The 13355-nt window shown below is 41.3% G+C and overlaps 1 protein-coding gene across 5 annotated transcripts in view; it reads left to right on the forward strand.

The window, feature by feature from the left end:
* The window catches only part of lpin2 (lipin 2), a 122014-nt gene that overhangs the window by 19433 nt on the left and 89226 nt on the right, over positions 1-13355 (forward strand). Inside the window, exon 1 of one of the 5 annotated variants that reach the window (XM_033019598.1) lies at positions 3368-3584. The exons of 1 other annotated variant lie outside the window; for it this stretch is intronic. In XM_033019598.1, the coding sequence (XP_032875489.1) occupies positions 3510-3584 (75 nt within the window). In that variant the 5' untranslated portion in view covers positions 3368-3509. Of the gene's footprint in view, positions 1-3367; positions 3585-13355 lie in introns of those variants that run through there. 3 more of the 5 variants (XM_033019600.1, XM_033019599.1, XM_033019601.1) reach the window with 3 other exon arrangements.

Below are 13355 nucleotides of genomic sequence, written 5' to 3' on the forward strand. Positions count from 1 at the left end.
ACGAAGGACAATTTACAAATGTACAGAAGCCAATTAACCTACAAACCTGTACGTCTTTGGAGTATGAGAGGAAACCAGAGCACCCGGAGAAAGCCCAGGCAGTCACAGGGAGAATGTACAAGCTCTGTATAGTCAACACCTGTAGCCGGGATTGAACTGGGGTCTTTGGCGCTGTAAGGCAGCAACACTATTGCTGCGCCATTGTTCCACCCTTACATACATGATAAGGGAATGACGTTTAGTGCAAGGTAAAGCCAGCAAAGTCCAATCAAGGATAGTCTGAGGGTCATCAGTGACGAACCACTTGTTAAAATATAATTCTTAAGCACTGAGCAGAATTGTGAATTTTAATCTAAAACATGTAGAATCGTTGTTCCATCCTGCAGCATACTGGATTTAACTTTTGCAACGTTGCATTCATTTCTATCTGTCTTGTACGACTATTTTATTCTTTAAAGTTTTCATATGGTTCATGATTACAAAGGAGAACTAACCTGATTTTAGCCACTGATTTACTTTCGGGAGGAGGACCTGTTTTGGCATGATGGATTAGAGCCATAGAGACAGTGATACAGCACCAACACATGTCCTTTGACGCAACCTGTCCATGCTGAACAAGATATCTCATCCACGCTAGTTCCATCTGCCAAAGAATGGCCCATATCCTCCTAAACCTTTCCTTATAAATGTCCCTGTCAAAATGTATTTTCAATGTCGTTATTGTACCTGTTTCAGCTACCTCGTCCGGCAGCTCACTTGGGTTCTTGACCATAGGCTTAAATTCATGATTGTTCGTGTATATTTATCACGAGGCAGCGAAAGAAATGGGCAATATTTTTTATCTTAAGCACTTCCATATAGTAAGATCCATGATTTCAGTTGTCGGGCTGCCATAAACCCCTGAAAAATATGGTTGGTATATCCCTTTTTGCGGAGTTTTTTATAATAGAGCGATTGTTTCACTTTTTTTCTTTCTTTTCTACGATCTATTTCTTAACTTTCTTCTCTAACTCTCTTTCTAATGGGCTTTCTTTTCCCAACACTTTCTTGCACTATCACGACTTTCTCACTTTCCTTACTTCTTTTATTTCTATCTCTCCTAAAGCTCAAAAAATGAAGGGGTACAACAAATGTAATAAGATATATGTGGTGTGTATTACTGTATCTTATTGTACTTCTAATAAAAAAAATAAAAATAAACCCCTGTCTCACGGTGCGAGTCCACCCACGAGTGATCCCGAGTTTAAAACAAATCAAACTCGTGGTAATCACGTAGAATTAACGTAGCGGGAATGTCGGAACTCGTAACACTAACGGCAGGTACTCTGGAAACTTGTGAAAATCTTTCAACATGATGAAAGATTTCCACGAGTCAAATTTATTCTTGAAGTAAACATTTTAAACTTTTAAACTTGTTGTAAGAATGTAGTAGCCCGTGAGTTTACTGTAGTGACTCGTGAGTCTACCGCGGGCACTCTAACTCAGCGGGACAGGCAGCATCTCTGGAGAGAAGAAATAGGTGACGGGATGACGTTTCCAAAATTCTGCTGCGTCTTTGTGTTACTCCAGCACTGTGTGTTCACTTTTTGTCAACCAGCATCTGCCCTTTCTTGTGTATGACATTATTTGTATCCGTGGCAGTTGATTGTCGCTCCCTTCAGTCAGGGGGTCAGGACGGGACTGGAGTTGGGAGGGAAAGGTGGGGGGGGGGGGGGGTTGGGGTGACTTAGTACGGAAGACAAGTGTAGGAGAGGTGTACTGACTGTGTGGGCAGACACTTTGGTAGTGATTGCCATGGGGTTCACTGTCGAGGACTTCATAATGCAGAGAGCATTATAAACAGTGGAGCGATTAACCCTGGAAAGGGGGGAGACTTCTCTCTTGAGTTGGACCCAGGAAACTGAAGCAGGCTCACGTAGACTTAATATTTTCTTGAGGTTATTAACGACAGATAAATGGATGGGAAGGGTTTAGAGGGCTATGGGCCACATGCAGGCAAATAGGACTACCCAAGACGCCAACTTGGACGGCACGGCCAAGCTGGGCCGAAGGACCTGTTTCCGTGTTGTACAGCGCCATGACTAAGGCCTATCCAGTGGGATTGACATGTTTTGTATTTTTTCTTTCTAAAGATGCAGTGTATTTTGGTGACTATGGCACACTGCAGACCAGAAGCGCCTTCAATACCCAGATATACCAGATCTACACAAAATCTTTTTTTTGCGGCAACTATTTATAATGCTCTCTGCAGTGAACCCCATGGGCAATCACTACCAAAGTGTCTGCCCACACAGTCAGTACACCTCTCCTACACTTGTCTCCCATACTAAGTCACCTCAACCCTCCCCCACCTTTCCCTCCCAACTCCAGTCCTATCCCGACCCCCTGGGAAACTGAAGGGAGCAACAATCAACTGCCACGGACACAAATAATGTCATACACAAGAAAGGGCAGATGCTGGTTGACAAAAAGTGAACACAGAATGCTGGAGTAACACAAAGACGCAGAAGAATTTTGGAAACGTCATCCTGTCACCCATTCCTTCTCTCCAGCGATGCTGCCTGTCCCGCTGAGTTAAAGTGTGCCCACGGTAGATTCACGAGTCACTACGGTAAACTCACGAGCTACTACGTTCTTACAACGAGTATAAAAGTTTAAAATTTTTACTTCAAGAGTAAATTTGACTCGTGGAAATCTTTCATCATGTTGAAAGATATTCATGAGTTAACAAGTTTCCCGAGTACCTGCCGTTAGCGTTACGAATTCCGACGTTCCCGCTACGTTAATTCTACGTAATTACCATGAGTTTGATTTGTTTTAAACTCGGGATCACTTGTGGGTGGACTCGCACCGTGAGACAGGGCCATTACAGTGCCAGAGACCCAGGTTCGATCCTGTCTATGGGTGCTGTCTGTACGGAGTTTGTGCGTTCTCCCCGTGACTGCGTGAGTTTTCTCTGGGTGCTCCAGTTTCCTCCCACACTCCCAAGACATGCAGGTTTGTAGGTTAATTGGCTTTGTATAATTGTAAATTGTCCCTAGTGTGTGTAGGATAGTGTTGGTGTGCAGGGATCGTTGGTTGGCATGGATTGGTGGGCTGATCCACGCTGCATCTCTCAACAAAACTGAACTTATGCCATTCATACTATTTTTAAGAAGCATTTAATTTATTTGCAAGCTTCCATAAATCTCTTGGAAATTTTCCTGTTGGGTAAAAGATTATTTTTGAAAGAGACGTCACTGGCCTATCAGTTCCATCCCTGAGCAGACTTTGACCGTGTCCTTTTATCTTTCTGTTAAGAGGTTGGTACAGATTTGTGTTTTCTATTGGTTTGCGACTTTTTTTTTGTTTTTCAATTGAGGTACTTTATAACAGGCCATTTAGTAAACTTGAAATTCCACGCATGTTGAAGACACCTACCTGTGAGTGTAATATTGGTGAAACTGATACAACGAGCTGCACGTTGTAAAAAGTTTGGCAAGGAAATACTCTTTAAAATGTTCTTGTAAATGGAGGACTTTGACTCCTCGTTTGAAGGGGATTGTGAAAGTGAAGATAGCACTTTTGGAAAATCTTGGATCTGGGTAAGTGAGAAGTTGTATAACTAAAGCAAAAGTCCTTAACTAGATGGCAGGTGAGATACATCTGTGCTTACTTTCATAACTAGTTGTGACACGCTTGTTCTGTTTGAATCCTTAAAGCTCATGAGATCAATTCACAAAGGTACTTTTTAACATGGTACAGGCTGTCCCTGGATAACAAATGGATTCCATTTGTACAAATATCTCTAAGTTGTCTTTTCTTCTAAGTCAGAAAGTACACCAAAATGACCCTGTTGTAATCTACCTCCACATTAGTGTCACGGAATGTGCAGGACTGGTGTGAAGGAACAATTCATAAAAATGGAGAATGAAAGGAAACTAGTTCTGCCATTTGTATGATAACCCTATAGGAAGTAGGTTGAACTTCTGAATTTAATAACTTTATAGGGACACATGGGGAGTCAATGTTGGGTGTTAATAACCTGGAGATGGCCTCTGTATAAACAAAGCCTCATTTTAATAGATGTGAAGCTGTAAAATGTTTGTACATTGAACTATGTAATATATAACATAAAAGCTACTAGCATTTCTATGGCAAATAAGTGTGATTAATTTTTACTCCTTTAATGGAATAACTAAGATTGTGGAGTCTCCCTCTCAATAGTGTTTTCTCTGTATATACTGTCTAAGCTTGTATCATTTTAAAGAACTCCATCTGCAGCATTTTCTAATTTGTTTTTTGAGCAAATTCATGTCAGATTAACAGGAATCTGAGGGGTAACTTTTTCCTCACAAAGGGTGGCAGGCAGATGGAATGAGCTGCCAGAGGAGGCTAATTTTAAATCTTAATAACACCTTGCATATCCATAGTGAAAATGTAATAAATCCTTGCAAATGTTCCAAATCCAAAACAGAACACAGACGCAATAGGCTCTACAATGTAAAAAAACCCTCTGATATTTGCACACCATTCTGTTTTGATCATGAATAATTGTTTTAAATGTTTAACATCAAGAGGTATTTAGGGAAGAAAATTGCTATATAATTAGCATTCACTTATTGCTAAGTGTCAACAATGAGTATCCTTGATTGAATGTATCCATTGCCATGAGACTGCAGATATAGTCAGATTGATTCCATAATTTTCTGTTTCAGTTTGCAACAATGAAAAATTAAAAAATACTTTATTGTTTAAACCCTACCATTATAAAGGCAGCTCTTTACTTTTTGATCATTGGTTTGTTTCCCATGTAATTGTTTTCCAGCAACGTTGAAATTACTTTTGCGGTAAATACTTCCTGAATTGTTTCTGAATTGTGCTTAGTGCATGTTTTGTATTTCCTTTTGAAACATTTAAACCTTGTTGTGAAGCTTGGGGAATGTTGGTCAGACTTCATACTGGATGGAGTTTGATGTTTAATTTAGGGCATTGATTTCCCAAGGAGGAGATTTTGTTTTGAAAGGGATGCAATGCAGTCACCAGCAGTATACATGTAGTGTCAGTTTTGAAATGGAGAAGGGAGTTGCATAAATTTGTCACCAGTAGCCTTGAGAGTTGGGATAATTGAGGGGTTTAAAGTGATACAAGGGAAATAGAAGGCTTGTTTATGTCCTAATATTAGAGTCTGGAACATAGTGTGCTAAATCGGGGACACTGTGGTGCAGCAATAGAGCTGCTGCCTCACAGCACCAGAAACCTGGTTCCATCCAGATCTCGGGTGCTATCTGTGTGGAGTTTGCACGTTCTCCTTGTGACCCCATGGGTTTCCTTCAGCTGCTCTGGTTTCCTCCCATATTCCAAAAACATGCAGGTTAATTGGCTTCCCTAAATTGTCCCTCATGTGTAGGATAGAACTAGTGTATGGGTATAACTTGTATATGGGTGATTGTTGGTCAGCGCATACTCAATGGGCTGAAGGGCCTGTTTCCACGCTCTATCTCTAAACTAAATGTAGTGACTGATCTATTTGTAATTGGTGTGCCGGTTTCTGCACAATGTACTGGTGAAGAAAAGGCCATTACTAAACATATGGTTTTTGACCTTTATGATTCTGGTGAACTATTGCAACAGTTCTGTTCCTATTTAAATCTCTGGAGATAGATTTTAGCCAGATTCCAGCATTTATATCGCTAAATTCATCTCCCTAGCAAGTTTGCATATCCAGAAAAACAATTTAGAAATTGAATTGAACACTTTGGGCAAGTGGAATCAAGTAGAAAAATAAACAGATGAAGGTTAGCTTTTATGTCCTGGCATCTGTGCCGTGTCCCTTTCTTCCCCTGCGTCCCTTTCAGACTTCCCCCGTCATCAAATTGATTGAACAGTCTATTGACACTGTATGTTGACTGAAGTTTCCAAAGGGGCACTTGTTGCATGACACACTTGAATAGGAAATGTATAAAATTCATGGAGACATACTTCAGTAAGCAATTGAGATCTTTGGGGAAGTTAAACTATTGGCAGCAGTTAAACCTTTCACTTTCTTTATTACTAGAAAAAAATGCTTGCATTTTGTTTACAGCATGCCTCCTATTATGCACTACCAGTTCTCGTAAATACTCCTTATCATTCTTCAATTTACATAACTCGACCTTTGGCATCATGATTGGTTTTCGGATTTATGTTGAATGTTCGTTTGCCTGGCATTGAACTTTAGATCTGATTTTAAAAATAAACGATTTTCCTGTTTGGTTTCTCTGATTTGTGTTTGATTGGTTCTTAAATTTAAATAGTTGCAAGATGTTTTCACAATGTCCATTGCAAAGTGCAGAGTTTTTGGCCATGACAGTATGTTGCCACAGAAGGTTACAGCGGCCAAGTCAGTGGATATTTTTAAGGCAGAGATTAGAAAGATTTTTGATAAGTACAGGTGTCGGAGGTAATGGGGTTAGGAGGCAGAGATAGATCAGCCACGATTGAATGGTGGAGTAGACTTGATGTACCGAATGGCAGAATTCTACTCCTATCACCTATGATCTTATTTTGTACAAATGAGTGATGCCTTGGCGAACAGATGTCTGGAAGCCAACCCCAAGAGGAAGTTGTGAATAGTGGCGAGCAACTTATTGAATGCCACTGATCTTGATTACCAAGCACAACTCAAGAATGCAAGAGTCGAGCATAATTGCGAGAAGAGATGAGTAGGGGGTCCACCGTGGCCCTCCAGTTGATGGTCCTATTATCCCAAGCCAAGTCTGAGCTAGTTTGATCCACCCCACGTGAAACAGCTACAGTAGATGCAGCAAAAACTCTGCTCTGAGTTGTCTATTGTCTGAGTTTCTAGTCGTAGATTCAGATATGTGCTTCAAAATCATCGGTAAGATTGCGAGATGAGACACTGTACAGGACGGAGATCGTAATCTTGGTGGAATGGAGTCAAGAAAACAACCGACTTTATCTTGCACTAAACGTTATTCACATTATTTCCTTCATCATGTATCTGTACACGGTGGATGGCTTGACTGTAATCATGTATTGTCTTTCCACTGGCTGATTAGCATGCAACAAAAGCATTTCACTGTACCTTGGTATATGTGACAATAAACTAAACCTCCCTCTCAATGTCGACAAGTCAAATGAACTTTAAAAATGGAGCAAAGATTTTCTAGCTGCTGAATGCAAAATGTATAGAATCACTTGTTAATACTTGCCAGAAATCATAATTAAAGGTTTATTCTTGATAGGCAGTGCCAGGGATGACTTTCCATTCCACTTCTGAAGTGGCTGGTGCTAATGTACGACTTACAGATTGTCACAGGAAGGGGACAGGGAATGTGTTGACAGGATAAATGCGTAGTCTGGGCAGTGTTGTTTTCTTTCTGGTGTTTACTTGAGCTTGTGTGTGTTCCTAACAAATGGAATTTGGATTCTTGTTGCCTTCCCAAATGCTGCTGCTGCACTTTGAGCAGTCATGGGATGTTGTGCATTTCATGGACATTTTGAAAACATGATTCATTTGGCCTGTTCATTGGAGCTGACTGAACGTCGGGCCTCTATGTTGGGCACAGAACACTGAACATGGTTTGGTTATCCTACCACTTGATTAAGAGGATTTTAGACTGGCCTGTTTTCTTTAACACTGTTACTTTTCCGCATATATTTCATTCATTTCCTGCTGGACAATTCTGCCCAGCAGGCGGACTGGATTGTAATGGAAAAAGGGGACTGCTCCCCGAGTAATATAAGAGCGATTATCCTCTCACCAATAAATCTGAATAATAAAAATTATAATAAAAACCGAATTATACATAGCACAATTAGAACATGGAAACAAATAAAACAGAATCTAAAATTAAGAAACCTATCTCTCTCAATACCAATAGCCAATAACCCATCGTTTAAACCATCAATCATAGACAAATCATTTATACAATGGGAAAGAATGGGAATCAAAACGCTCGAAGATCTGTATGAAGTGGGAAAATTACTATCATTTCAACAACTACAACTGAAATATAATTTGAAAAATAACCAATATTTTAAATATCTTCAAATTTGTGATTATTTGAAAAAACACACAAAAGACTATCATAATATGCCTTCCGACTTACTGGATGAAGCAATGAAGACAAAGGCGGAATCAGCTAATTTATTATCGTACTTATATAATATAATTTTAAACATAGAAATACCCACAACAGATGGAATTAGAAGAGACTGGGAACAAGAATTAGCTATAAAAATTTCAAAAGAGAGCTGGGATAATCATTTACTACAGGTGCATAAATGCTCGATCAATGTACGACATACGCTTATCCAATTCAAAACATTACATAGACTATATTATTCAAAAACGAAATTAAATAAAATCTTTCCTAATGTTTCACCAATCTGTGATAAATGTCTGTGTCAAGAAGCTACCATAGCGCACTCTTTTGTTTTTTGTACAAAAATCCCAAAATTCTGGCATGGAATATTTGATATTTTTTCAAAATTAATTAAAATAAAACTGGTACCAAAACCAGAATGGATCATTTTTGGAATATCGGAAGGTATCCCTGAATTAAACGTGTATCAGAAGAATTTACTCAATTACGGGCTAATAATGGGAAAAAAGCTCATACTTAAATTCTGGAAAAATGCGCCCACACCAACAATAAAAATGTGGACATCAAATATGTTTGAAACATTACATCTGGAAGAGATGAGATTCCTCTTAGCAGGTAAAGCAAACCAATTCCAAAAGACGTGGTCTACGTTTATGGACCTATTACAAGCATGAGGTGCAATAGTAATTTTAAAAATAAATAAATAAATAAATGGTATCAGGACCTGGCATTGGGAGGTAAAACAACAAAAACAGACTTGGTTGGTAGTCTTTCTGCGGAGTGTAATGTTATAATAGAGCGATCGTCCTTACTTTCTTTTTCTTTCTTTTCTAGGGTCTACTTTCTTACTTTACTTCCTTCTCTAACTTCTTTTCTAAGGGGCTTTCTTTTCCCAACACTCTCTTGCACTTCACGACTCTTGCGCACCTTCTTTACTTTCCTTACTTCTATCTTTTTCTTAAAGCTTCAAAAAAAAAATGAAGCGGTACAAAAAATGTATTAAGATATATGTGTGTGTTATTGTAATTTACCGTACTTCTAATAAAAAAAAAAAAAAAAAAAATATTTCATTCATTTGTTCTATAGCTCTCTACATCACTGTCTATATCTCTGACTTGCCTTTCCCCTGTCTAGTCTGTAGAAGGGTCTCAAATCGAAATGTCACCCAAACCATCACTCCAGAGATGCTACCAGGCCCGCTGAGTTACTCCAGCATTTTGTCTATTTTCAGATTAAACCAACATCTGCAGTTCCTACCTAGCTTTACAGAGACTGTTGAGCGATTGTTCCTGAGTATAGATTTGCATAATTTGCAGCATTCAGGAGGGCAGGGGCCATTGTTGCCCTTTAGATTGTGAGCTTCATGCCAACGTCAAGATCTTGATCTTAAACATGCAGTCCGTGTGGAATTTGGACGTTCTCCTTGTGACCATGAAGGTTTCCACCAGGTGTTCTGGTTTCCTCCCGCATCCCAAAACGTGTGGGATTGAAGATTAATTGGTCTCTGTAAATTGCACCTGGTATGTAGAGAGTGGATGCGAAAGTGAGATAACATAAAACTAGTGTGAACGGGTGATCGATGGTCAGCGTGGACTTGATGGCCAGAAGGGCCTGCTTCCACTCTGTATCTCTAAGCCAAACTCTCAACACTTTGTGTCCTTTTATATTGAAAGTGGCGTTAAAGTTCATCAGTGTTTCCCTTCAAGGAGGTTGGAAGAAGTCCAAGTTCTGAGTGCTCTCGGATTGAACTTCCATTCTGGCAGGTGCAAGAGGATCTCTTGCATGTATAATCAATGGAAATGATGTGCAACAATGCTGAGAATTATTTGGTGCTCTGTATCTCCCCCTTTGCTCTCTCTGTTATACGAGCTTTAATTGACTTTATTAATATGCCAAATTTAGATTACTGATCTGCAAGGTTAGTTTGAGATTGAGAAGGAGCAGGTGTTGGAGTTCTTGAAGAGCATTAAGGTGGATAAATCCCCAGGATCTCATGGGATTTATCCTAGGTTATTGAGAGAGGCAAAGAGGAGATTGTGGATGCCTTGACAAAGATCTTGACGCCCATTCTAGCCACAGGTGAGGTCCTGGAGAACTGGAGAGTAGCTAAAGTTGTTCCTTTATTTAAGAAGGGAAATGGAGAACATCCAGGAAATTCTAAATCCCTATAGACCTCCTAGGGGAGAACTCTTTGTGATAGGATTTACATGGCTGGTCAAAACTTACTAACTTGATCAATTTTTTTGAGGAGGTGACATAGGTGATCAATGAAGATAGGGGAGCAGATGTTGTGTATGTGGATTTTAATAAGATATTTAATTTAATAAAGGCCCCCATGGTAGGCTGATCCAGAAGATTAAGATGCACGAGATTCACAGTGACTTGGTCATATGGACCCAGAACTGGCTTACTGGTGAAAGACGGAAGGTTGTGATGTATAAATATAGCAAGCTTATCAAAGCCCTGACCTACAGTGCCCTCCATAATGTTTGGGACAAAGACCCATCATTTATTTATTTGCCCCTGTACTCCACAATTTGAGATTTGTAATAGAAAAATTCACATGTGGTTAGAGTGCACATTGTCAGATTTTAATAAAAGCCATTTTTATTAATTTTGGTTTCACCATGTAGAAAATACAGCAGTGTTTATACGTAGTCCTAAAGTTTACGTTGAGTGAACTGAGTGTTCTTACTGTCCTCGTCGTACACTAGCGTTTTGTGAGAGTGGTTGGATCCCGGGATCCAGGAGTCAGCGCCCGACAGGTGAGCGGCTCGCGATAGCTGGTGCCTCTCCGCTCGCCGCTGGAAGAACTGACACCTCTACTCCCGGGTCGGGCGCTGCCTCCTCGACCCTGCTGCTCGGCAGCAGTCGACTAGGATTCCAGAGCATCGCCGATGCCTCACATCAGCTCCTGTTCACCCGCCGCCTGTCCTGATAATGTGACCGACATTGGTTGAGCTGAAGCTGGGATCCAACCACTCTCACAAAATGCCGGTGTACGGTGAGGATGTTAAGAATACTCAGTTCACTCAACGCAAACGTTAGGTCATTTGTTCCTTGCTCCAGTGAAAATCCCCGCTCCCATCCATCCCAACCACGGCGCAAAAGTTTAACGTGTAGGAAGTCTGAAGGAGGTTTTTCTATCCAGAGGTCCATGGATGGGAGTGTCGGCCCAGGCCCGCAGCCAGCGAGGGGAGGGAAGGCGCTGGCCCCAGCTCGACTACGTCCCACCGACAGGACGGGCAGGGTTGAGCTGGAGTTGGTGCTTCTTTTTTGCGCCGCCTGTGTGCCTGGGCCTGCGATGGGACAGCGCCCCGCCGGAACAGGCAGAGTCGAGCTGGAGACCCCCCGCTTCCGTCCGGGGTTGCCCGCGGCCACCCGCGGATGGGACACTCCGGAGGTGACGGGGATGGCCCAGCGGCGGCTGGATAGGGATGAGACGCAGGCCTGCACCCATGCAGCGACAAGGCGGCTGCGAGTGTTTAGCCTGAGCAACCTATGACCTGTGCCAGCGCAGTCGTTATATCGAACTGGCTTATAACCACGGAGTTGTTAATTGGTCTGCATGACAAACAACTGTGCGCCCTCCCAGATGTAACTTTCATGTATCTGAAGCCAATTTAAATTGATTTGTGCCGTCTCTAAAGTAATCTTTAAAATGTGTGAAGCAAACTTGCATGAGTCACAGTAAGAAAGTGAATGGTGTAGATTGGGAGGAAATGGTGATGTAAATAAGGCAAGGATAGTATCTTAATCAAGATTTAGTGCCGTGTAGGAAAGAACTGCAGATGCTGGTTTAAAGCGAAGGTAGACACAAAATGCTGGAGTAACCGAGCGGGACAGGCAGCATCTCGAGAGAAGGAACGGGTGATGTTTCGGATCGAGACCCTGTCTGAAGAAGGGTCTCGACCCGAAACGTCACCCATTCCTTCTCTCCAGAGATGCTGCCTGTCCCGATGAGTTACTCCAGCATTTTGTGCCTACCCAGGATTTACTGCCGACTGTTCAACTTGCAACTGACGATTGCAGAGGTATTTTTGAAGTACGGCAGCAACAATGAGCGTTAACCTGTGACTTGTAGCTTCCTGCTCATTTGTGGTTTTGATTTGCCTCTTGTAGCTAATCGTGATAAGCTTGCTTCTACATTGGAGCCAAACGTAATGGTGAATGGCTGTCGATCTAATTGAAAATGAAGCATGAAAATATATCTAAAATTGACTACCAATATCAAGTTAACGTGTTAATTCTTAAAATGGTGTTGATTTGAGCTCTGTAGTTTTTTTTACTGTTATTTGAGCATTGTAGCATGTATCTGAATATTCGATTTTTTTGCCCCCCATTAGACCCAAATGAGGTTAAAGTGTAAATAACATGGCAGTTTCTAGAGATCAGATTATCAACTGCACAATTTGCAAAGCCCTTTAGAAACAAGGAACTGCAGATGCAGCCCTTCGTCCATCTAGAAAGTGCGCAATAACGGGATCTCATCAAGCAAGCCAAGAGTGTTTCATTGTCATATGCACCAGGCACTGGGCGGCACGGTGGCGCAGCAGTAGAGTTGCTGCCTTACAGCGAATGCAGTGCCAGAGACCCGGGTTCGATCCTGACTACGGGATCGGTCTGCACGGAGTTTGTACGTTCTCCCCGTGACCAGCGTGGGTTTTCACCGAGATCTTTGGTTTCCTCCCACAGTAAAAAGACGTACACGTATGTAGGTTAATTGGCTTGGTGAATGTAAAAACTGTCCCTGGTGGGTATGGGTAGTGTTAATATTCGCGGATGGCTGGTTAGTGTGGAGGGCCGTAAGTGTGTGTTTCCGTGCTGTATCTTTAAATTAAACTAAACATTGAACAATGACATTCTTTACTTACTGCAGCTCAGGGGTACATTAAATGCAATAATACAACTGATATAGAATAAATTATCAGTTCCGGGTAAACCAGACAATGATGGTGCAAGCCAAAATACATAGTACAATCTTAACAGTACAAAGTCCATAATAGAAACATAGAAAATAGGTGCAGGAGTAGGCCATTCGGCCCTTCGAGCCAGCACTGCCATTCAATATGATCATGGCTGATCATCTAAATCAATACCCCGTTCCTGCTTTCTCCCCATATCCCACGATTCCTTTAGGTCTGAGAGCTATACCTGACTTGTTCGTTGCTGAGGGAGGGTTATGGTTAGGGTTGTGCAGGGCTATTCATGAGCCCAGTGGTTAATGGGAAGAAGCTATTCTTGAACTTGCAGGTAATGTTTTTG

The sequence above is a fragment of the Amblyraja radiata genome, chromosome 4 (genome assembly GCF_010909765.2).
Source record: "Amblyraja radiata isolate CabotCenter1 chromosome 4, sAmbRad1.1.pri, whole genome shotgun sequence".
NCBI lineage: Eukaryota > Metazoa > Chordata > Chondrichthyes > Rajiformes > Rajidae > Amblyraja > Amblyraja radiata.